General features: G+C 55.6%; 7 protein-coding genes across 7 annotated transcripts; 3 read left to right on the forward strand and 4 right to left on the reverse strand.

The window, feature by feature from the left end:
- Nucleotides 1-836: 836 nt before the first annotated feature.
- On the reverse strand, nt 837-3,449 carry THITE_2053454 (uncharacterized protein; the record flags this gene model as incomplete). The annotated part of the gene is made up of 3 exons (XM_003655995.1): nt 837-2,099; nt 2,178-2,704; nt 3,059-3,449. The coding sequence occupies 3 exons, from the start codon at nt 3,447-3,449 to the stop codon at nt 837-839; spliced, it is 2,181 nt and encodes a 726-aa protein (XP_003656043.1).
- An 834-nt stretch (nt 3,450-4,283) lies between these two features.
- Nucleotides 4,284-6,343, forward strand: THITE_2146658 (uncharacterized protein; the record flags this gene model as incomplete). The annotated part of the gene is made up of 6 exons (XM_003655996.1): nt 4,284-4,526; nt 4,599-4,859; nt 4,935-5,270; nt 5,351-5,528; nt 5,619-6,251; nt 6,285-6,343. The coding sequence occupies 6 exons, from the start codon at nt 4,284-4,286 to the stop codon at nt 6,341-6,343; spliced, it is 1,710 nt and encodes a 569-aa protein (XP_003656044.1).
- A 2,059-nt stretch (nt 6,344-8,402) lies between these two features.
- On the reverse strand, nt 8,403-10,985 carry THITE_2120398 (uncharacterized protein). Its single transcript, XM_003655997.1, has 6 exons — nt 10,257-10,985; nt 10,044-10,152; nt 9,427-9,974; nt 9,161-9,354; nt 8,988-9,099; nt 8,403-8,925 (listed from the first exon to the last, which is right to left on the reverse strand). The coding sequence occupies exons 1-6, from the start codon at nt 10,506-10,508 to the stop codon at nt 8,608-8,610; spliced, it is 1,533 nt and encodes a 510-aa protein (XP_003656045.1). The 5' UTR covers nt 10,509-10,985; the 3' UTR covers nt 8,403-8,607.
- A 1,036-nt stretch (nt 10,986-12,021) lies between these two features.
- Nucleotides 12,022-13,610, forward strand: THITE_2120402 (uncharacterized protein). Its single transcript, XM_003655998.1, has 4 exons — nt 12,022-12,340; nt 12,415-12,674; nt 12,758-13,057; nt 13,129-13,610. The coding sequence occupies exons 1-4, from the start codon at nt 12,127-12,129 to the stop codon at nt 13,414-13,416; spliced, it is 1,062 nt and encodes a 353-aa protein (XP_003656046.1). The 5' UTR covers nt 12,022-12,126; the 3' UTR covers nt 13,417-13,610.
- Nucleotides 13,611-13,937: 327 nt separating this feature from the next.
- On the reverse strand, nt 13,938-15,412 carry THITE_122302 (uncharacterized protein; the record flags this gene model as incomplete). Its single annotated transcript, XM_003655999.1, has 5 exons — nt 13,938-13,974; nt 14,469-14,547; nt 14,618-14,942; nt 15,064-15,168; nt 15,218-15,412. 5 exons carry the CDS (start codon nt 15,410-15,412, stop codon nt 13,938-13,940), a joined length of 741 nt encoding a protein of 246 aa, XP_003656047.1.
- Nucleotides 15,413-16,731: 1,319 nt separating this feature from the next.
- Nucleotides 16,732-17,561, forward strand: THITE_2146661 (uncharacterized protein; the record flags this gene model as incomplete). Its single annotated transcript, XM_003656000.1, has 2 exons — nt 16,732-16,749; nt 16,830-17,561. The coding sequence occupies 2 exons, from the start codon at nt 16,732-16,734 to the stop codon at nt 17,559-17,561; spliced, it is 750 nt and encodes a 249-aa protein (XP_003656048.1).
- Nucleotides 17,562-17,791: 230 nt separating this feature from the next.
- On the reverse strand, nt 17,792-19,943 carry THITE_2120406 (uncharacterized protein). The gene is made up of 5 exons (XM_003656001.1): nt 19,831-19,943; nt 19,177-19,637; nt 18,804-19,089; nt 18,421-18,738; nt 17,792-18,333 (listed from the first exon to the last, which is right to left on the reverse strand). Exons 2-5 carry the CDS (start codon nt 19,567-19,569, stop codon nt 18,023-18,025), a joined length of 1,308 nt encoding a protein of 435 aa, XP_003656049.1. The 5' UTR covers nt 19,570-19,637; nt 19,831-19,943; the 3' UTR covers nt 17,792-18,022.
- Between the last annotated feature and the right edge of the window lie 3,799 nt (nt 19,944-23,742).

Genomic DNA, 23,742 nt, shown 5'->3' on the forward strand with positions numbered 1-23,742 from the left:
GTCCGAATCTTTCAAACACCGCCCCGCACAAGTCCCCTTGAGCAGTGAGTGAGAACACACATCTCTTGTCTGACAGACCCTTTCCTATCTCAGCCGCCATCTCAAACACGGGGGATCAAAACCCGCCCACCCACTCAAGCCATGACACACCGGTGTAGGTAAGTTACCACCAGAACCGACGCGAAGCCGGTGTACCGGGTCGGCTACCAACGGCCGGCAGCCCTTCCGCCGAAGTCACCGCTCATCCGTCCAACCGCGCCATCACATAATTAGCACGTGCTTCACAGCCCGGCAAGCACCACCCCGAACGTGATGGGGTAGCACCGCCCCGAAGGTGATTAGGCAGCCACCCGGCACAAGCCAGACGTGTCTGACAGACAACCGTAGGGCGGGCCGACTCGACCTGCTATTCCACGGCGCCCGCGCGGCAGGGAGCCCGGGGCGGGCCGGGTGAGTGCGCCCCGCTGGCGCGCCGTGGTCGCCGAGCTATATTGCATCTCGAGCTGCTGGCAGACCAGTGCAACTCTTCGCGTCCCTTCCAAGTTTCCAAGTCCTTGGCTGGGTCCGGCCGCGGCGCCTTCAGGTGGGTGGGTGATTGAACCGTGTCGATCGGCTTGCTTGCGACGGACAGCAGCAAGTGAAATGGACACGGGCTGTTGGGCTGTTGAGTGAGACAAGAAGCGGCGGTTTGGGCATAGGGAAAACCAGGGTTGTTTTAGTAGGTGAGAAGAAGCTGGTAGTGAATACCGAGCCAGACTCATCTTGTCTTGTGCTCCCGTCACGGTTGGACCAAGCATACCCCCGCCTTTGAGATCCCAAGCAGCATGCCCGCAGCCTCACCATTGCCGATTCGGCACCAATCCCCAGTCCATCGCGGGCCAGAACGGGTCCATGTCCATAGCCATAGGGCTGATCATGGCCGCCTGGCCCACCGGCGCGTCCGGGTACCCGCAGGGGGGGACGGGAGCTGCGAAGGACGGCCCGGCGGCGGCGGCCGTGGCGGCGGCGGTATTCGCGCCGATCCCGACGGGCATGGACGTTGACGGCTCCGCCAGGTTGAGCGCGCTTGTGGCACCGCTGATGAGCGTCATGTCCGTGCTGCCCTGGATCTTGTGCTTGACGTACGCCACGATCCGCGGCGGCTCCGCCGGCCGGCCGTGTTGTCGGAGCATCGACTGGCGGGCCTCCCAGGCCATCATGACCAGTCGCGCAAAAACGACAAAGATGGGCTCCATGTAGCTGAACTTGGCAGTCATGTTGCGAGCCTCGTAGTTGTCGCTCATGACCTCCCAGGCCAGGTCGGCCTGTTCGTCGGCAGGTCGCTTCCTCAGCCTTTGAAGAAGGTATGTGTAGCCAAGGAACGGGAAGAAGGACTCGTGGTACCAGAGGAATCCCTTGGTCAGGGGCGACGTCATGAGCCTAGTGTCACATTGCACTACGCTGAGGGCGTAGCCGACGGCGGCAGCAGAGTGGCCGTCTGCTTGCTGGCTCGGCGACGAAGTCAAGTGCTTCCAGCAGTGTTCCAGCAGGAAGCACCTGGCGAGGTATCCCCGCGCCGTCCATATTGTCATGAACTGGAGCGGATTCTGCGGATCACAGAGCCTCAGCCTTTCCTCGACATTCCTCTGCAGTTCGGCCAGGTCGCGAGGCGTGGGCGGGCTACTTCCGCTGCCTCGTGTAGCCATCTTCGTTTGGGCAAAGGAGGTCAACAGCGGGTCGATGAAGTCGAGGTGGAAGGCGGAGTGGCGGACGAAATCGCTCAGCTCGCTGCGGAGAACGACAAAGAAGGCCTCGGTAGGCCGCTCCGAGACCTGCGGAAGGCTCTTGGTTTCTGCCCGGAGCTCGAAGTCGTTCAGGTTGAGCGGAGGCCGGCAGTCCCAGGTGGGGCTCAGCGTTGCCGTCTTGTAATGGAAGATCTCGCAGACCCGATTGTCGAAGATCACCAGTGACCACCACAGCCGCCGGCGCATCTCTGCGTCGAGAGCGTTGCACTTGGCATTGCTGGCCTCGCTGTGGTAGCCCAAACGCTGGGCGATGCGGATTGCGACGGCCGACATGGACGACAGAGACCGAGGGTCCATCATGCTTCTGACCGAAATCTGGAAGGTGTCAGACAAAGATATCCAGAGGTTTGACGGGCCGGACGATGCCCGCCCGACACCGCGGAGTTGGCTTACCAGGTAAAGATAGAGGGCCGTCAGGCAGTCGGGGTCGCCAGACTGCAAGAAGCGGCACTTGGACAAGGCTTGCCGGCATGCGAGCTGGTACCCGGCCAGGAGCGCCTGTTTTGGCGAGCCGAACACGGCCTGGCACTGATCGTCGGGGAGACTCAGAACAGCGACACAGTAAATGCTGAAGAGCAGGGCCTCCAAGGGCGCACTGATGTTCGCCAGGTCGCCGACGGCGTCGATGATGCGAGCTTGCAGGGTGGGGGTGTGCGTGACTTTCAGGAGCGGATTCACGTTGTCCAGGTAGATCTGCCAGAGCCGAAAGATCTTGGCCTGCGGCGGATGCGCGGCGGTCAGCTCGACGTCGCTCGCGCTGGCGGGCGAGCCAAAGAGCAGCTGCTGGTTGCTCTCGGTGGCGCTGCGGTAGGTGTAATCCCACGCCTTCTTAATCACGGCGGCTCGCAGATCGTCGCCATCGTGCAAATAGCCGGCGTCGACCGCTTCATCGTCATCGTCGTCGTCGCCGTCATCATCATCTTGCCCGGTATCGGGACTTGTCTGAACTCACCGTTAGCGGGGGGCCAGAAGGTCGTTGAGATAGATAGCCTAGCTAGCAATCTGCATGCAGCGTAGCATCCGGTGAGATGCAGGAAGACGAGAAACGAGTACCTTTTCACTAAGAGCGTGCCAGAGATTTCTGTGGGGCGGTTGGAGCGGGTGTTAGCATTGCATACCACAGTACACTACATGCAGCGGCAGCGAGCATAAGCCGCGCGGGTTGGTCGCCGGGACGGGTGGGGGTGTCAGATCATACGCTGGTCTCGGTCTCGGCGCGGTAGCAGCAGCCCAGTTCGGGCTGGACACGCCGGACTTGACGTCGTTCGGACTACTGCCGGCATCCCCGAGGGGAGCAGATAGGGCCTCGGCGGCGGCAGCAGCACCAGCAACAGCAGCCGTGGGGGCCGCGCCAGCGGCGGCGGGGGGTGGGTGGAGAGGCTCAAAGCTAACGCCGTGCTGGCGCAACAGGGCCTCGTAGTGGCGAATACGGTCCAGCAGCTCGCGCTCGGGGAAGCGGCGGCGGCGCTGGCGCGGGACCAGACTGGCGGGAACGCAGTGGGCGCCGGTGCGCGTGCAGTTGGAGCACGGGAACTGGCGATTGCATTTGATTTTGCGCTGCTGACAGAGCAGGCAAGCCAGCACGCGCTGCGGCTTCGCGGCGGCCGCAGAACCCAGCTCGGCCACCGCCGCATTTGTTGCGTCTGGCGCGTCGGCCGTCGACATGGTGGTAGGTGTGGCACCGTACCAAGTAACTTCGCGTGAACTAGGTAAGCTTCCAGGCACTCGGTAGTGTGAGCGAGCCAGCCAGATGGAGCGGACCGCAGGGCCGGGGTAGGCACGGGCGGGTGGAAAGTGGGTGCGTGCGGCCGTGCGCGTCTGCTTCGGGCTTTTGAGCGCCCGTGAGCGTGCCGAGTTTGTTGCTTCGGGAATCGGGAAAAGCGCCCTCAGGGCCCAAGCAACCTGGAATGAATCGGATCTCCCTGCCAAGCATGCGAAGACAAGCAGCCTTCTGATTTGCTCTCGGTTGCTGACTCCGGAATACACAACATCTGTACACTACGGGGGAGTTCCTTGGAGAGTCATGATCTGCCGCCCTGCCCGGGCCTATCAAGTCGCCGCAAACAGCAACCCCCTAGCGCAACAGATCGGGTGTTAGTTGCACCCGAGCAACCAATAGCCATCGAAATCCATCATCGAGATCCAGGCTCGGGTTTGACTAACACCCGCCACGACGGTTTCCCTTTGTGGCAACTACACTAACATGCACACTCCCATCGGTATGCCTGGGAGTTTGATCTGCGAAATCGCCAGATCCAAAGGAAACAGATCTGTTGTTCTCGACAGGGCCAAAAATCGGCAGGAAACTTAAAGATGAGCGTCAATCCCCCCGCCGTGTGCTCTGATTACTCCCTCAATCCAAACCCGACAACCTCGACCTGCGCCCGCTCAACGGATTCACAAGTTCTCGATTTGTCGAGAGACCGATAAGACACGCACAATCACACCCTCTATCCTCGGCCGTCAGCATTCGATTGAGATCCTGACCTGGCTGCTGCAATGGCGTCTGATGCTCAGCACGCGGAGACGCCGTCTGACACTACTACCGTCAGTGTCGGGATCCGCTCTGGCGAGTCGACCGATCTGAAGCCCGCCGGCGACATTGAGGCGCCCGCCGAGCCTCAAGCTGCCCCGGCCCAGCGGCCTGAGCAGCAGTCCAGCAAGACAACCTTGGCGCTGGTCCTCGCTTCGGTGCTGCTGAGCATGTTCTTGGTTGGCCTGGACCGAACTATTGTTTCCACGGTGCGGAATGATAATGCCCTCACCTGGTTTCCGTCACGCAGCGTGGCTAACTCTCGAATCGTCGGACACTAGGAAATTCCCGCCATTTCCAACGACTTCAACTCGCTCGACGACGTGGGTTGGTACGGCAGCGCCTATCTGCTGACCACCTGTGCGTTCCAGCTGCTGTTCGGCAGGATTTTCACGCTCTTCCCCGTCAAGCTGGTCCTCCTCGCCAGCATCGTCATCTTCGAGGCCGCCTCGGCCATCTGCGGCGCCGCGCCCAACTCGGTGGCCTTCATCATCGGCCGCGCCATCTGCGGAGTCGGCGCTGCCGGCTTATTTGCCGGAACAGTCAGTGTTACCTGCTGAGTTGACAACGAACCGATTTAGGGAACCCGTACTAACTTCTTCTGTCTCGCCCCTCAGATCGTCAGCATCGTTCACGTGGTACCCCTGCGACAACGGCCCAAGATCCAAGGCATGTTCGGCGCCCTCTTCGGCCTCGCCTCCATCGTCGGCCCCATGATCGGCGGCGCGTTCACCTCCCATGTGACCTGGCGCTGGGGGTTCTACATCAACTTGCCCATCGGCGGCGCCGCAATGGTCGTCATTGCCCTGTTCCTCAAGATCCCCGATTCCGAGGCGGCCAAGCAGCCCATCGCCCAGAAGTTGGTGCAGCTCGACCTCCTTGGCACTGCCATCCTCGTGCCCGGCGTGGTCTGTCTTCTGCTCGCTCTGCAATGGGGCGGCACCACGTACCCGGTAAGTCACTGATAATCCTTTCTCCCTGTACTTCTTGTTCATGACAGTCCCGTGTACAATTGTTTAACAAGATGGTGCAGTGGAGCAACGGCCGAATTATCGCGTTATTGACTCTGGCCGGAGTCCTCCTGGTCGCCTACGGCTTTGTCCAGGTCTTCAGTAAGACAGCGACGCTTCCCCCTCGTCTGGTGAAGCAGCGCAGCATCGTCTCCGCCCTCTGGGCCACGTTCTGCATCAACGGCGGCAATTACATCTTCAGTAAGTTGGCACACGTTTCCCCACACTCATCGATATCCCAAAAGGGCACGCCGGGTGGTCCGATGGCTAACGCTGCTGTCAAATTCCCAGTCTACTACCTCCCCATCTGGTTCCAAGCTATCAAGGGCGTGTCGGCCGTCGACTCGGGGATTCGGTTGCTCCCCTTGATGCTCTCCACCGTTTTCGGCTCGATCTTCGGCGGCTTCCTGAACTCCAAGGTCGGATACTACACGCCGCTGGCGATCGTCGGATCCTGCATCATGACCGTCGGCGCCGGCCTGCTCACCACGCTCCAGGTCGACTCGGGCGCGGGTAAGTGGATCGGCTACCAGGTCCTGTACGGACTCGGCGTCGGGCTGTGCTTCCAGACGCCGAATCTCGCCGCGCAGACCGCGCTGCCCCGCAAGGACGTGCCGGTCGGCCTCGCCCTGATGCTGTTCTGCACGCTCATGGGGTCCACCGTCTTCGTCTCCGTCGGCGAGAACGTGCTCAGCAACCAGCTGCTGGACCGGCTCTCGGGGCTGTCCGGGTTCAATCCCCAGCTTGTCACGTCCGGGGGCGCCACGGCGCTGGTGCAGGCCATCGCGCCGGACCAGCGCGGCGCGGCGCTGGCCGCCTACAATGAGGCCATCCGCGAGGTCTTCCGCGTCGGCCTGATCGTTACCAGCCTGACCGTTCTAGGCACCTTTACGCTCGAGTGGTTGAGCGTCAAGAAGCCGGAGGGTCCGCCGCCGGCCGAGCCGAAGCCGCAAGCAGGCCTGGTGGCTGAGCCAAGCGGGGGATCTGACGAAAAGAAGGTTGAAGCGACAAACTGATGCAGGTTATTGCGCCAGGTTCTGTCAAGGGGGATCTTCTCAGGAATAATCGGCCCAAGGGACGAAATTCGGGTGCTGCCTTCAGCAGTGGCCTCACATAGAGCAGATAGACAACCCAAGCCATGGAGCTGTCATGACTGGATGTATTAGTTAGCACCGTAGGTAGCAATTAATCGTGAGATATCCCAAGCACCTGTCTCCCAAGAAATTGCGCGTGTGAATTGGGCCTCAGAACGATGCAGAGTGCCTCACGGGAAGAGGCGACTCTGCAGTCTGGTAACAACATGACATCCGGGAAGCTAATCCTGCAGCAACAATCAGCCCAAGACATGCCGGCAATTTCTTTTGCAAACCAAGTGACTAGATCGGGCACTGGCTGTTCTTGATTTCCGTCATTTGCTATCTACCCAGGTGGCTCAAGGTGATGCAATATCGATCTCACCGCTAAATAGGTAGGTGAGCTACTGTCTCGGGTACTTGAGCCAAACAGACCATATTACTTGCATAAGAGTTTGAAGTTCCATGCTCTTCAACCTTCGACATCTAAGTCACAAAAATACAGGAGAATGAGCCTCAGAAGTAGAGTTGCGGCAACTCCATGAGCTAACTTCGTGAGCCGCACCAACGCACTCATCCAGAAGACGCAGTCCAGGGCTATATCTCGAAGCCGAAACATATATATTCTTGCTGCGAGATGCATTGCTTTACCCTGAGCCTGTCTGCACTTGGGACGGGCGATCGTCATTCAAGTTGACGGTGGGAACCAGGATACACCCCGGGTCCATGAGCGGGTAAATTAGCTACTTAGAAATGCCCACTTGCCTACAACCTTATTTCAACCTCGCACGCAAGCTTCAGGTCTCAGATTCAGCACATAATTGTATAGACAGCATGTATATGCGGTTCAGTATGTCCTTGGCGATCATCCATCACCCAGCATCTTCGTCCCATCAACCTCGTCGAACTCCCCATGACGTCGACCGGGCCGGATTCCCAAGCATACCACGCAAACCACGATGCATTTAATTACCTCATTGTGTGTTGGGACAAGCCAGGAAGCTAGCCGAAGCCCGCGGGTCCCGGTCCCGTCCTGTCCCGCTCACACACTCGCCATGGCCTAGACCTTCACTCCAGTCAGAAAATTTCCGGACGGAACAGAAAAAGAAAGCCTCAGCTTATGATGCCCTCCCCCAGGAATAACCTCCTATGCATACCCCTGGCTTGACAAAACACCCCGGCTCCCACTTGAAGAACTGGTTGGGTCAGCTTCTACAAGCGTACCTAGTTAATTGATCCCCTTGATACCCCCGCGGCTGACGACATCTCAATGCCCCCCTGCTAGCGGCCAAAGGTGCATGATAGTTATCCGATGTCACCTAACTAGTATCCATATCCCTGAGCCTGATCATACACTATTTCGACGCTAGCGCAGCACAGCTGGAAGCTAGGCTTGGACCTGGACCGGCTCGGCGCCGGAACGAAGCCGCGGGCACTTTCGCTAAGCGGGGCCGCTCGGAACAGTTGAACCCGGAACGGGCCAGCCCTTGGGCATACCTTAGCCCGTGAACTGATTGAGCACCCCAGCGGTTTGCGGCTGACGTTTCACAATGCGAGCTCATTACCACCGCACTGTGTGCATTGCATGCCACCTATAAGCGAGATATTGCATTATGGTGTTTCTTTTTCCTTCCCCTTGGAGGCGGACTCATACCTTCTCAATTCCCTGCAGGACACTGCTGGGGACAGACAAGACGTGGATACTACAGTCGACCCCTGGTTTGTCCGTTAGCCTGGTACTTATCGTGGATCACGACAGGGGCTCTAAATCAAGGGTACCTACCTAGCCGTCTTGGCACGAAATAGACCGACCACGACAGGAAGTCAGAGGGCCCTATCGCCTCTACCTACAAGACAGCTTCCTTCGGTGTCTGACCAGTTAGTTAGGTAGGAAAATGGCGTTTAATACACTGCTTCATCTATATCAATCGTGCTTCAGTCAAACTTGGATTCTGGAGAGTGATGAGGAACAGGTGGGCAAAAAAGCCGAGTTTGGCTGGCTGTTGGCCCCTGTTAAAAAGTGCCCAGGAACAAGAACTAAGCTAACAAACAAACCAGGGTTGAACTGGACAGTTCTGTGTATTTGCGCAGTCCATTATCACAAGCGATGTTACATCTAGTAATGTTACTGCGGATATTGTAAAATGTACAGCATGTTGATTCCTCCGAGCAAGAGGGGGCAATCTCCGCAGCACTCCCCACGCCGTCTAGTAGGCGTAGCGGAACTGCTTATTCTCCTTGTCTGTCATGTTGGCCCACGCCTCAGGCGACAAGTAGGTCTCTTCCGTTTCGCGCTCCGAGGTGCGTCTCTTGTTCTGCCAGACGTAGTAGAGAAACAGGAGGAAAGTGGTGAACGCGCAGCCGGCCTGGGTGGCCATGACGGCGATCTTCGCAGGCCGGTACTCGGGCGCGTCTCTGGCTTGGAAGGTCTGAGGGCCAATGATGTTGCCGATGGAGAAGGAGCCGCTGATGATGGCGGCGGCGAACGCTCGCTTCGTCGCGCCGCCAACGTTGGCCATGGTCCACTGCGGAGGAAGACAGTGTGAGCAAGCTGTGTCTCGAGGCAGCTAAGAAAGGGGGCACTCACGTTGTAGTAGATGGCGAGAGGAGCAACGACGGCGTTGACGAGATAAATACCGGCCAGGCAGCCCGCCCTGTTGTCGGTAGGGAGGAACGACATCAGAGCGCCCCCAATGATCCTGTCAACAGAGTTAGATTGTTTCCGTCTCCGACTGAGTGTTTCTTGAATGGAGCACTTACGCAGGGATGATGCAGGCAATGGTGAAAGCCCAGCGGTGGGACTGCAGGCGGATCCCGAACCCGGCAAACAGAGTAAAGAAGATGCTGACAGCGCCAGACGGGGTATTCATCAAGGCAGCCTGCTTGGAATCATACTTCAGGTTGCGGATCAGCGTCGCCGAGTACGTCGTGACGACACCGCTGGACACCGACATCTGAAATTTCACCCGAGTTAGTCGACAGCAACAACGAGGCAAACTTGCTGCCTGAGATGGGAAGCCACTGACCAGCACGACGGACAGCAGTAGGAGGTAGATCTGGGGGTCCAGCAGGGCCTCGAGGATCTCCTTGGCGCGAAACTTGCGGTTTTCGATGCCGGTCTGGTTGACGCTGACGTGCTTAAGCAGCGCCACCTTCTCGCCGTCGGACAGCCAGCGCGCCTTCATGGGGGTGTCGGGCAAGAAGAGGAAGACACAGGTGCCTACAACGACGGTCACGGCGCCTAGAACGACGAACATGGTCCGCCACCCGGCAAGCCGAGCACCTGGGCCCATGTTCTGAAAGCCGAACGAGATCAGGCCGCCGACAATCTGGCCGATGCCCAGTCCGGTGTACCAGAAGCAGAAGCGGGGCGCCTGCTCAGACTTGGTATACCACTGGCTACTGATCAGCATCAGCGAGGGCGCAATCGTGGCCTCGAAAATGCCCAGGAAGACCCTGGAGACGAGGAGGCTCTGGTAGTTGGTCGCGGCGGCTCCGCAGGCAGTGGCCACACCCCACAGGGCGACGTTCAGTCCAAGCCATTTCGCGGCGGGCACAACCTGCAGGAAGTAGGCTGAGTGAAGGTTAAGGGTCAGTGCCGGCTGACAAGAGTCGGTGGGTAACTCGGGTCGGATGCTCTTACTGTTGGGGACCTCGAAGCACAGCAGGCCAACGAACAGGAACGTTGCAACATTGGAGAAGTCATTGCCCTGTAGATTCAGGTCCTTGGAAAGACCCATCACGTTTGCGTACTGCGCGCAAGCAGTCACGCACGGTTAGCCGTGGGTCGCCAGTAAGGTGTGGTGAGGCAGTGGAGAGTGATGCGTGGGTGTTGGGGACGGGCTGGGCCGCTCACGTTGAGGATGACTTTGTCGAGGAACTGCAGCGTGTAGCAGAGGAACATGAGTGGCACAATGTGCCAATCGATCTTGCGGCGCAGCGCCACGATGTCGATTGGCGTGCCGCTGCCGCCGCCGCCGCCGCCGGCATTTCGGTGGGTGTCGAGATATTTCCAGGCTGCGTCCAGGCCGCCCTCGGAAGCGACATCAGACGTCTCAGGCAAGGCATCGGCCCGGTCTTTGGTGCTGTTTTTGTCCGAGGTCGACATTCTGGCCGGCTGAGATCCCGAGTCACAGCAGAACCACGGCGATCACCACGTGAAGGGGAGAAATGTGACGACAGCAAGACGGGGAAAGCAGGCACAGGAAACGACCACTCAGCAGGCGCAGAGCGAGGTCAGCGAACCACGTCACAGCCCGACCCGCGGATCGGGATCGGCAGACGCACGAGTGCCACGGGGGTGCAGTGCCGAAGGGGATCGAGGTAGTGTAGCACAGGAAAAAACGGGAGAAAGTTCGAATGGGCAGGAGAGACATCCAGTTGCCCGTCCCTTCTTGCAGCTTGCCCCACGCTTGGAGCTCAACACATGGGAGACGAGGGAGACTAGCGCCATGGCCGTCCCTCTTTTAGTGATAACGTTAATTAGGTACCAAGGACTGCGAGGGAGAACGCTGCAACGCAAAGTGGACCAATAAACGGCACAAGCCTTAAAGCCGCTGCAGCCATGGCACATAGTGTATTCCGTACAAGCTTGAGAAAGTTGCTTCCTGGCAAAGGACGTTGACGGCAGGAGGTGGCTGACCAGGGTCATTTTTTGCGATGCAACCTTGGTCCGTCCTGGTGGGGCAGCCCTGTTGAGCCTGGCTGCCTGCTGAGGCAAGGGGAGGTCCCTCCCTTGTGGGAAGGTGACGCCGTCCGCACCTTCCTGAGTTCTACACTATGCCGAGACGGCACAGCTCCGGAAGCAACCGGCCGGTATTCCCTACCAGATTGAGAAATCCAAGCCTTTAGGGTTCACCAGTGTAATCCGGACATGTAATCCGTCCGGGTACACTACAGTCCTCCGTCCGCCGTGAGCATGAAGGCTAGCGACAGCTCATGAGCCTGACCGTCCGTTGCCAAGTTAAGCCGCATAACTGAGAGCTAAGTGTGGTACTGTACAGTACACAACCACAGCACGACGGAAACACCAAAACAGGCGCAAGCCTCTGATCGAAGCCCACAGTGCCACGGCACCGTGGACGAGAATCCAGGCAGTGCAGGCTGCAGCTCTAATGCAAGCCCTCGGAGGCCAGACCACCAGGACTCGGAATTTTGGATGTTGGAACACTCGAGACGGGTCGTTCCGCTGTTGCGATTGGCTTCCCTATCCTTGGCACACACCATCACCATGCAGCAAGGGGTGGAAACGGTGGCTCACTGAATGGCACGATGTCGACGCGACTTTGGCTTTTTTTTTTCCCGCATCCTCGGCGTCATCAGGCTTCCTGTGGCTCGCCCTCGCTGTGCATGTTTCAGTAGTGTTCACACAAACGACCCACGCCACTCCGGGTGGCTGGACGAGACAATGGCACCTTGGGGCCTGGAGCATGACGGGATCGCGGCCCTTCTGAAATTAGGCGTTGAACACCGTGTGCGAGGGGTCGAGCTTCCAGCTTCGGAGTTTCAAACGTGATGCAACAATCCCCGGAGTCGCTGGCAGGCCGAATCATGCTGGTCTCCCGTCAAGTCCTTCGTTCTTTTACGGCCTCGGCCCAGCAGCTGTGCTTGCCATTCAGTCCTCGGTTTCCTTCTTCATCTGTTCTCTGCCCAGTCTGCGCTGCATTAACCCCGTTCTCGTCCACTCGGCCACCCAAGATCCAGCCCGGACAACCGATTCACTGACCATGGGCTGGGTCGACAACGCAACGCCCGAGATCGATGCCCAGTCCGACTGGAGGACCATCGTGGCCATCTGCAGCGTCATTTCGGCATTCTCGATCGCCGTTGTCTCCACCCGCCTTTGGATCAGGCATAAGAACCATGGGCTGGCGGCGGACGACTGGATGGCGACACTATCGATGGTGTTTGCGCTGGCGTACTCCATCTTGTGCATCGTCCGTATGTGCGAACTACCGACGTCCTGCCAATGATCACAGAACCGTATCTTGACGTATTTCTTTCACGGTACGCAGAAACGAAATACGGCCTCGGCCTGCCACTCAACCTGCGTCCGGCGGCCAACCTCATTCCGTACACGCGTGTCAACTACGCGGGCAGGCCGATATACCAGCTTGGCATCAGCTTCTTTAAGGTTGCGCTGCTGATCAGCTACCTGCGGCTCTTCAAGGGGACGCACCACAATGTCTACCGCAGAGTGGTCTGGATCGCCATCGCCGCTATCCTGGCCGGGCACCTGGGGTGCGCGCTGACGCTAATCCTGGCTTGCAATCCGGTGAGTTATGTTCGGAGTCCGACAGAGATGGCATGGCCTGCTGCACCGCCTTCGACCGCCACTTACATGGTGCAACACGGCAGGTCCACAAGTCGTGGGATCCGTTGGTGCCCGGCACGTGTCTTGCGCCGGGCCCCTCCTTCACAGCATATGCCATCGTCACAATCGTGTCGGATGTCGTGGTCGCCATCATCCCCATTCCCGTCCTCCTTAAGCTTAAGGTTAACACGGGCAAGAAGGTCGGCCTGATCGTCATCTTCCTGCTCGGTCTCTTCACGACCCTGTGTTCGATCTTCCGCTATCTGCAAATCGACCGGATCCAGTATGGCGATGGAAACTCAACCATGCTCATTGTGTGGGGCGTCATCGAGTTCAACGTCGGGGTAAACACCACTCATACCGCTCACAAATCCCCAAACACGGACCGCAACCCGCTGACCCCAACTCTCCTCAGAACGTCGTCTCCTCGCTCCCCTTCCTCGCGCCCATCTTCCTCCGCAAGGCGAGGCAGTACACGAGCAAGTACGGAGGCAGCAGCGGGCACCACCACGGCAGCGGCGCGCGCAGGCGCAGCAGGCTGGGCGACGCGTACAGGCTCAACAGCCGCGACGCCCCCAGCCAGTCCAAGGGCACCTTCGCCACCGCCCAGGGCCAGAGCGCCGGCAGCGCCGAGAACATCCTCAACACGAGCGCGGACAACTCGATCGTCAAGTCGGTCACGTATAGCGTGCGCGTCGACTGACGGTTGCGTACAATCTGGCTTGCACTCGACTAGCTTATGTTGCTCGAGAAGATACCCTTTTGGCGCGGCTGGTGTGTTGGCGCAAGTTTTACGGCGTGTGATTTCAACTTGGGCTTTTGTGGGGAGCAGATGTTCAACGAGTCCACGGCACAGAATAAAGACAGTATTTCCCCTTCTGGATTTCAATGTCGTCTTTCCCTTGAAACGGTCCAATGAAAGCCTTTCTTTGCAGACGTCTCGGCTACCTTGGGTGCGGAAAATATTTGCGCTGGTCATGAGGAACCGGGTTATGTTTAAGAGTTGGGCCGCGGGCCGCAGCGATTCATCTGTTGGGGCTCGCTCAGGAAGTGCTCGCTCAGGAAATACACAACTCCGAGTTAGGGATTAAATGTCTCTCCAGCCAGCCAGCCGGCTTCTGTTTCCGGAAGATGAGACTCCTGGCCAATACCGGTGTGAGAGAGCGCAATGTTGTTGCCTTGAACGGCCTGTATGCTTGCCATATCCGCCTGGCTCTGATCACACTAATAGGAGTTCGTTCGGGGGCGTGGAGTGAAGTTGCTGAGTAAACAAATCAATCAGAAGGCTCTCGACCCAATAGTTGCGCTATTTTGCCATCCACGCAGCATTCTGCTCATCTGCAATGAATTGGTGTCCGGGTTGGCGCCGGAAATTCATGTCAACGGCCCTGACCCAGCCCTTTCTGATTCAGCCGGCCAAATCACATTGATGCACGGAACCAGGCCAGCCAACTCGACCACACGTGAGACAACCTCTCATCCAAAAGAAACAAGATGCCCTTCCCTCCCAAAAACTCCCGACCTCCATCGGTCACTTCAGTTCTTGATGGCGAAGATCGTGTAGTCAGCTGTGGAATTCTCACGTTAGCCGAATCCCCTCCACGCGAGAGTCTCCCACCACCGGCGCACTTACCAAAATACTGATACCAGAGATCGAGAGAACAGCAAAGCTCTGAACAAAAACGCCGCGAGCGGCCAGAACAGGGACTCTGCGAGCTGCAACTCTCCAGGCTGCTAGTCTCCCAGCAACTCCACTCCGAATCACTCTCCGACTCCGGCTCTGACTCATCGTAGTCACCGAACTTGCCATCCTTGGTATCAACAATCAACACCTCTATTGCCCGCCGTCAGCTTTTCCCTCACCCCATCTCCAATATGGCAGCACACGGGGCTAAACAACTCACCAGCGAACCCCGCCTCCTTCAACAACGCCTCAATTTCGCCCACCCCGTGCATCTTCGCAATGGTGCTATCGTGCTCGGCCCTCTTCGCCAATTTCATAGGCACACGCTCCCTGGCAAAGGCATCAAACAGGGCGGCCCGCCCTCCCGGCTTCAGGAGACGATACATTTCACGAAAGATGGTGAGCCTGTCGCGCTTCGGGACCATGTTGAGGGCGGCGTTCACCATGACGCAGTCTGCCGTGCCGGAGGGCAGGGGCACGGAGATCATGTTGGCCTGGATGAAGGTGATGTTGCCGGGGGCCATGAGCTGGGCGAACTTGGCGCGCTGCGACTTGGTCCGGTACAGGGGTTCGACCTTTGCAGAGCAGGCGAGTTAGCCCCCGTATTGGGGAAGCAAAGGGACGGCGGGGAAGGAGAGAATGGAAAGGGTAAAATTCAAAGCGCACCTTATCTTTGTCGACGCCAATTGCACGGCCCGAAGGGCCGACCTTGGTGGCGGCCCGGAAGACGTCGAAGCCCAGGCCCGTGCCCAGGTCGATGAGTGTTTCGCCCTTGGGGCAGGTTAACATTGGGTACACCGGATTTCAGAGAGTGACTTGCCTCCTTCAGGCTGGCAACGGCCACAGGGTTGCCGAGTTTCCTGTGGTAGAAAGCAACACAGGGGATGTTTGCGAACTCGTCGGCGCTGTAGCCAAAGGCCTTAGCCACGGCTTCGCTGTTCCTGATGATGTTGGTGCGGCGCGATGCCGAGCTATCCTGCTCGCGGGCTTGATCGGAAGTCTTGGTCGGTTCCATGGTTGGCAGCTTGTTGTACACAACAGGACAGGGCGTGGGCGGAATCCAGCTGGAATCCAGCTGGACATTTATCAATCTGATCCAAGGCTCGCTGCCATGGAACCTAAAGAACCCAACTGAAAGAGAAGCAGTTCAAAAAGCCCAAAGAGGCAAGCAGATGAAAGGGTTCGGCTTTGCCTTGAGATACAGACAAACGGGATGAGTCGCTTTCAAGCAATCAAAGCAGACTTTACGACGCGCTAAGCTGCAGTGGATTGAGAGTTTGACTGCCCAGCTGCAAGCTCTCGCAGTGTTCCGCCTGCATCAAGGACGACCACGTCGATGCAGGCAAACTGCTGGAGGTTCCCTCTGGGTGCTGGGGGCGTATCGGGGGTATAGGTAGGTGGTAGGAACGCTGAGTGGCAGATGTGCCTTTCCAATGAACATTCTTTTTTTCTTTGCGTTGGCACGCGTGACGCTCAAGAGCAGCCGGTCCTTGGAGCTAGCAACCTGGCGTGACCAATGCACGGCTCCAGGCAGGCGCCTTCCCAATATTTCAGCAAGCACGACCACGCAAAAGCTGTTGCATGCCATGTCCAGATGCACATCTTCAATGCCACATCATCTCGACTCAGTGTAAGAACTTGGGCAGCAAGGTTTTGTCAGAATATAACGGCACTGAGCTAAGTCCCAAAAACAACAAATGGGGCAACCAAAGTTTTTAGCTCAGTGGTCCAACAGGTTTGTCCTTCCACGGAGCGGGTTCCGGCATGCAGAGTACATACAGTTCCGACACGCTTGCCCTCAAACACCAGCGGGGGCAAGGCAAGCTGGTAATGAGTTCTGACATCGATCTGTGTTCTTTTAGCGGGCCAGCTGCCATCTGCTTCGTTGGTCTCCTCTTTGAAACACGGCGACGCAGCGTTTGGCCGCTCCTGCAGAACACACTCATTGCAGCCAGGCCAGTTAGATGGAAGCAGCGAGTGGCAAAGAACTGCCATTAGAAGAAGAGAGTGAATTTAGGCGGTCTGCTCCACCACTAATGGTGCAATTGAATCCATGCCAACGGGATGGGCTGGCTTGTTGTATCTTTCGTCGGCGCCGTCTCTTTGTGCTGTAGATAAACCTGGAAGTTATGTCACTGCCCCTGTATGATTGGCTCCCGACTTGACTGGGGTTTTGCTGGCCAACCATGTCGGCTCCTTGCTTCGGTAAGAGTGGAGATCCGATAAGGTTAAACTTACGATAAGGAATTTCAATGACAGAGCGCCGGTGCACGAGAGGTTTGGCTTCCTCTTACGCAAACTCAAACAGCTCCGGTCCATATGCTCCCTGCACCGATGACAATGAGAGAGAAGGTGAGGTCTGCAGATTGCTGATTTTGCCTCTTCATCATTCTCTATGTGACATTCCGCTAATTTTGTTTGTGGCGCTTTAGAAGCGGCAGGCCCCCTCAGCAGATCCTTCCGACGCAGCAGCGAGGATACGCAACAACCAGCGGCGGTCTAGAGCCCGCCACCGCGAGTTCGTCAACGAACTGAAAGCCAAAATCCGCGAGTATGAGCAGCAGGGAGTCCAGGCTACTCTAGAGATGCGCCAAGCAGCCCGCAAGGTTGCGCTCGAGAATGCTCGGCTCCGGTCCCTCCTCGCCTCCTGCGGGGTCTCGGCCGCGCAAGTCGACCACTACCTGGCCTCCTTCGATGATCGGGAGTCGGGGAACTTGCCGATGCCGACCCTGACGCCGCAAACGTCCAACGCAGGCCCGCTGCCTCTCGCGACGGACTCGCGTTGGTTGCACCTGGACCGCGACTGGCACACCGGCGCATCGGCGTCCGCGCTGGACACGCTTGCTGTTGCTGCGGATGCAAGCATGCGGCAAACATGCTGCGGGCCTACTACAAACCGGTGTTCTCCCGCCAATGGGGAAGATGTGCAGGGAAACGAGGGAGGGCCGTCTCCATGGAACGTACCGGCGACGGCGTCGGCGTCACCCAGTCCAAGTACACCCCTGGAGATGTCGTGCACCGCTGCTGCCCAAATCATGGCCAGCATGTACAGAGATGGAAACAAGGAGCTCGCGAAACAGGCCCTGGGATGCTCTGATTCCGAGGAGTGTCTTGTCAAGAACACCCTTGTGTTCCAACTTCTGGACAGTGCAGAAACGGGTTGACCATAACCACGGTTTTGGGTACCACGCCAGGCCGACTTCGGGCAGCACCGTCCGGACAAACCTGAACCTGGTTGAGCGCTGACAGACCGCCGGCGACAGACCGCCGTCTTCAAGAACCTGCTCTCCACCAGCAGCGTGCGGCTGACGCAGGGAAGAACCCCCGGCCATCGCCCAGGTGATGAGGACCGCCATCCGGGAGCTCCACCCCGAACGGGTGGGCGACAACCGACGCAAGCAACCCCATGGACGGGGGCAGCCACCTTAAGCCCTGCTCCAACCAAAGACAGGCTGCTGGACTGTATGGTGCAGTCCGTGGAGTATACCATCATCATGCGGCCGCGTCTGAGCTCTTTTGCGTACTGGTTCAGCGAGGGGGAGGAGGCAAAGGTTGACAATTGATGAGGCGCTTGATGCGTTCGAGTACGTTATCAATAAATGATACACTGTCCCACCTCCCCCAGCTAAGGCTCACTCAAATCACTCTCCTCAAACACCAGGTGCATCGCCCGGCGGCTCAGCAGCGGGCTCGCCTCGGTGATTCTGCTCCACCGGTGGGCGTCCAGGCAGGCCTGCCGCGACGCCAGCACGGCCGGGCGGGCCCGCGCCACGGCCCTGTCCTCGTAGCGGTCCAGCGCGGTGCGGAGAGGGTCGTCGCCGCCGTCGTCGCTGGTGGCGGTGGGATGCTCGCCGGTGCGGAGCAGCTGGGGCTCGATGACAAGCTCGGCTAGGTCGAGGACGTCGAGGATGGCGTGGTTTGCGCCCTCGCCGCGGTCTGTTGTCGAGGATTTAGAAGAAAGGATTTAGGTGCCGTGGGGGGGGGGGGGGAGGGGGCTCGTCGGCCAAGAGAGACAAAACGTACACATCGCCATGGGGTGCAGGGCATCGCCGACCAGGGCCACGTGGCCGGTGGTACGCAGGCCTTTCGGCGGTGGCCAGTCGTGCAGGGTGAGGTATTTGACCGGGGTGTCGTCTGGGATGCGGTGCGCCAGCGTCCGGAACGGCTCGGCCCAGGTGTCGGCGAACTTCTTCATCAGCTCGATCCCGCCCGCGTCGGTTTCCGGGAACGGGATGGGCGAGCGGTGGTTGAAGAAGCCGTCGCGGATCGGCCACGAGACCACCAGCTGGCAGGTGTACTTGCCGCCGTTGCCTTCGGGGGAGTTGCCCGGCGCGTCGAGGACTGCGGAGACCGGCATCAGTTTGCACGCGCCCCCTGAAGATGGACATACGAGGAGGCGAACGCACTGCTGAAGTACACGTAGGAGTCGTTCTGGGACGCGGTGCCCTGCAGGAAGAAGGGGTCCAGCTTCCTCATCGGCTCAATCTCGTCGGGCGCGTAGTCGACTTTGACGCCCATCACCCTCACGGGGATCTGGTGCCTCTGCTGGTCCGGCAACAGCGCGCCGCGGATGCGAGAGCCAGCGCCGTCGCAGGCCACCACCAGACTGCCCTCGCAGACGGTGCCGTCGTCGAAAGTGACTGTCACGGTCCCATCCGGGCCGGTTTGCACATTGTTCGCTGCTTTCTCCCACTGGGAGGCGCAGAGGGTGAAAAACCGTGGTCAGCGTGGCCGGAGGCGGGTGGGGGGAGTCAAACAACGGGAGGTGCGACCACATGCCTCGATATCAAGCCCCGTCGCCAATACCCGCCTCAGCCGGTCCCGCGTCACGCGGATCCGCTGCGACTCGGGCGCAGGCGGGGTCTTGGCCCTGAGCTCGCCGGTGCTGAGGTCGTAGAACGGGAATGTGGACGGACGGCCCTCCTCGACGGCGGCACGGTCGACGTAGGCCTCGGGCAGGCGGCGGACCAGGTCCTCGGGCAGCAGGGACCGCAGCGCCGGGAGCGACCAGTGCAGCGTCAGCCCCCAGCCAAGCCCGCGCGTGGCCAGGTCGGCGTCCCGCTCGAAGATGCGGAACGGTGCGCCGGCCTTGCGCAGGTACTGCGCCAGCAGCAGGCCGCTGACGCCGGCGCCGACGATCAGGATCGGCTTCTGCTCGGGTCCTCCTCCCATGTTCTCCGCTGTCTCCGGTTTTGGCGGCTCCTTTCTTGTCCCAGTAACAGCAATGTCGCACACAGTAACTCGGCTCTGTCAGCGATTGGCGGTCGGCGGTCGGCTGATCTTACCCTCCCAAAAACGGCCCAATGCAGGTTTCCGCATGAAAGACTTGCATGTTGTCCCTCATCACCTCCAAGAACCGAACGGTCAAGCCTTGATTCGCGTCTTGTACCAAGCGAGGATGTGCCAGTGCTGCATGAATATGAAGATACATACCGTGTAGTATCTGTAATCCGTACTGGGCGCGATTTGTTTTTGGGCGACGTTAGACTGAACAGCTAAGGCAGCCACATCACAGGGGTTAAATGGCTCTCCCCGTGTCAACCCACTTGCTAACGTTACGCCGTCGATCGATGCACAGCTGCCCAGTGGCTCGGGGCACTCCGCTAACTACCGCACGGTGCCGATCAGATTCCGCGCCACCGGGGTTTTTGCATGCCCAGCTCGGAGTTGCCAGTTTCCACGCCATCTCCCTGGCTTCAATAGCAAGCTCGATAACTGGCAACCTCGCTCTTGAACGCGATTTCCCCAGGGACAGCGACCGTCCGTGGCAAGGAAACTTCTCCAGTTCTCACCGACCCGTCCGTGTGGTCCACAGCAGTGCCGTCGCACCCCTGCATTCACTTGACATCCCGAAGGGCTCCCTTGCTGCGGCTTGATCTCACGACAAGCGACCAGGCTCGGCGGGGAGTCTTGGTCGTGTCATTGGAAATGGCGGCACCTCTCACATTCACGTCGATGAATGTCAGCGTTCGTCGGATCTTCCTGGGCGTGCCCTTCCGGGCCAATCCGGCTCTGACTTGGCGGCATACCGGGTACAGTAGCACACCGCTTGTGTTCCCCGTCTTCGGGCTGCCAAGTCGGGGCGGTTTTCCTGATCTGTGAGGTGGTTTGCCCGGTTTGTCGAACCGAAGACACAGCTGAAATGCCGCGGCCGCAGTGGTTTCCTCGGGCCAGTCTCTGCATCCCTTGCTCCTTCATGAGCAGCGATTTGAGTCGTCCTCATTTGAATCACCTCAGCTCGGCCAGACGAGGGAGAAGCCGTATCTAGACCTGCACAGCCTGTGCTGCAACTTGGTCCCAACTAAATAGTGTCCACCAGAGGAATCCGAAAACATCTATTCCGTAGACAGTGGTGTGGTCTGGCAATGTACATGCGTGGGCAAGGGATAACTCAGGTCAGGTACCTGGTAGATGGTTGACACGCTATAGCGAGCTACAAGGTGTAGATACAACGGTAGGATCGTAGCAGAGCATCGGAATACAAAGAGAGAGTGCATTGTTCTAGTACAAAGGAAAGCTAAAGACTGAACAGAGCGTGATATATATATATCCAGGAGTGGGGAAACTATGGCCAATGCGTATACTAAGCTCTAAACCCCTTACCCCTAACGTGACACACCCCCTAGTTGTTCAACAGAGCGCCTAAGTATATATAGTTGAACAACTGTAAAAACTAGAATATAGGAAATCCTTATAAACAGTAGGATATATAGGAGTAGGTTATACAAGGCTATAAGAAATTCTAAAGTGTGGTCCTAACTAATTAGAGTGCCTAGATCTAGAGGAAGGTATAAATTCTTGCCTATAAGAGCTTAAGCTTCCTTCTTCCTATATATATCCTTTTATTTATATATATAGCAGCTACTACTACTATTACTATTCCTAGCTCCTTAGAGTATATAAGACTACTATACCTCTATACTTCGATATCTTCTTAGACGAATCGCCTATACCTTCGCCTACTCCTTTAAAGGAGGGTAATAGCGCTAAAGAGCTTATAGTAGAGCCTACTACCCTATATACCGCTTTTAAAGAGCCTGCTACACCTTTTTCTAATTAGCGCTATAGTTCCCTAGTCGAGTGAGTTATACGTTCTTCCTTCTAGCTTACTATTATATCGCTCTAATATACCCCTTAGTTATACCTTATAAATGACTATAGAGCGTAAAATCCTATATCTAGGTTGTATATACACTACTCTTATAGGCTTCTACAATAGAATCTACTATAACTATAATAGCTATAGTATATATTACTAGCACTATAAACGCTTTAACTATAGCTATAAGCTAATCTTATCTACTATTATAGAAAAGGTATAAGCTCTAACTATAGCTATTAACAATCTCGACTAGAAGGTAAGTCCTAACTATCTACTACTTTATATCCTCTATTTAATAGCTAAGTAGGCTATAAAAAAGATTTGCTCTATGCTTTATACACTTTTAAACGATCTTTAGAAGGTCGAGGAAAAGGGAGAGTAGTAGGATATAGAGATAGTAGAGCTAGAGGAGTAGTAGCCTTAGTAATAGATATAGGTATAGAAATAGGTGTAGGAGGTTCCTATAGTCGCCTAGGGTAGAGCCCTAGATAACCCCCTTGGTTTTATATCTATAACGTTAATAGAGAGTAAAGTATAGAAGGTACTCTTTAAGTAGGTAGAGAGCAATAAACTAGTTGATAATTAGAAGCTAGAGTAGGTCGTTATATAGACAATAGAGCTAGTAGAGCGGTTAAAGATATAGACGAAGATCCTTTGGCTTTAGGGAAAGGTAGCGATAACAAAGTTTATTAATCACTAGGATATATAAGGCTAAAGTATAGAATAGCAGTAGTAGATAGTTTTTATAAAGAAGATAGTTGACTCCCCTACTCTTTTCTTATCTAATGTATATCTTAAAGGTTTAATAGAGCGTAGAAGTGTTTAAACTTCTACTTTAAAAGCTACTTCGTTAAACCGTCTATAGGCATCTACGCTATAAGAAGGTAAAGTACATTGAACTACTTGTTCTAATACTTTTAACAAAGCTATATATTATAAATATCTATATAGTATAGGCAAGTATTAATCCTTATATACTCTTTTACTATAAGGCGAATCGTCTACTAGTTGTTATAGAAGATCTTCTAAAGCTCTCTAGTCTCGAATATAAGGTCCCTAAATAAACGCTTTAAAGCAATTATCTTAGCTATAGTAAACGACAAAGCTTTTAACTCTACTTTAGTAGAAGATATAGTAATAGTATCTTGCTATATAGCCTTCTAGGAGATCAACCTACTAAAAAGCATTATAATATAGCTCTATAAAGAGTATTATATATCTAGATCATTAGTATATAATATATTAAATATAATCTAAAGCACCTAGTAAACAACTCTACCCCTATACTATATACTAAAGAAGTATATAATATATAGGTACTAGATAACTTATTTCGCTACTTTAATATACTCTAGTCCTATATTTGTTAGGAATTAAGAGAGCTTTATAGCTATAAATACAACGTTAGGCTAGATTATAACTATAGAGTAGAGGATTAAGCCTATAAGCTCTTAGTATAGTTTAACCTACTTAGGGGTCACCTCTCCTTTGAACTTACAAAGCTCCTTTATAAAGAGAGGAATAGCTAGAGCGTTTACAATATTAAAGAGACTATACTTCTTTATAATCTTCTTAATATACTAGTTATATATAAGCTAGATTTTATATACTCTATAGTTATAGATAACCCTAATCCTAAAGAAGTATTTAATATCGCTCTACTTATATACCTTATACTTCGCTTTAATACCCTTTATAATATACTCTATAGCTACTACATTATCTTAATAGTAAACTACTAAGAAGTCATCAATATAGAAGATAAGGATTATCTTTTTCTCAAAGTCGAGGAATAAGCAAGGTTCTTCTATAGAGGGCTATATACTAAGCTCCTTAAGAGCACTATAGAACTTATTATACTATAGGAGCAATAAGTCCTTTAGCCTATAGAGAGCCTTTAGGAGCTCTATATAGATCTTTAGTTTCTTAAATCCCTTTAGAAGCTTATAAGTCACCTACTCTATATCTAGCCTCTTTACATTTAAAAACGCCTATTTAACATTAAACTACTTTACCTTAAGGTCGAAGTATACTATAAGCGCTATAACAGTATAAAAAGAGTATATAGCGAAAGTAGCTATATATATATTTACAATGTTAGTAATATCTTATAGATCGCTTTATATATAGATATACGCTTTATACTTCTTAAGGTTGCTATCCTTATCGAGCTTATAGTTGAATACCTATTTTAGGGGTAGAGGCCTCGTTTTTATATACTCTCGCTTAATCTCTTGCTATAT

The sequence above is a fragment of the Thermothielavioides terrestris genome, chromosome 4 (assembly GCF_000226115.1).
Source record: "Thermothielavioides terrestris NRRL 8126 chromosome 4, complete sequence".
NCBI lineage: Eukaryota > Fungi > Ascomycota > Sordariomycetes > Sordariales > Chaetomiaceae > Thermothielavioides > Thermothielavioides terrestris.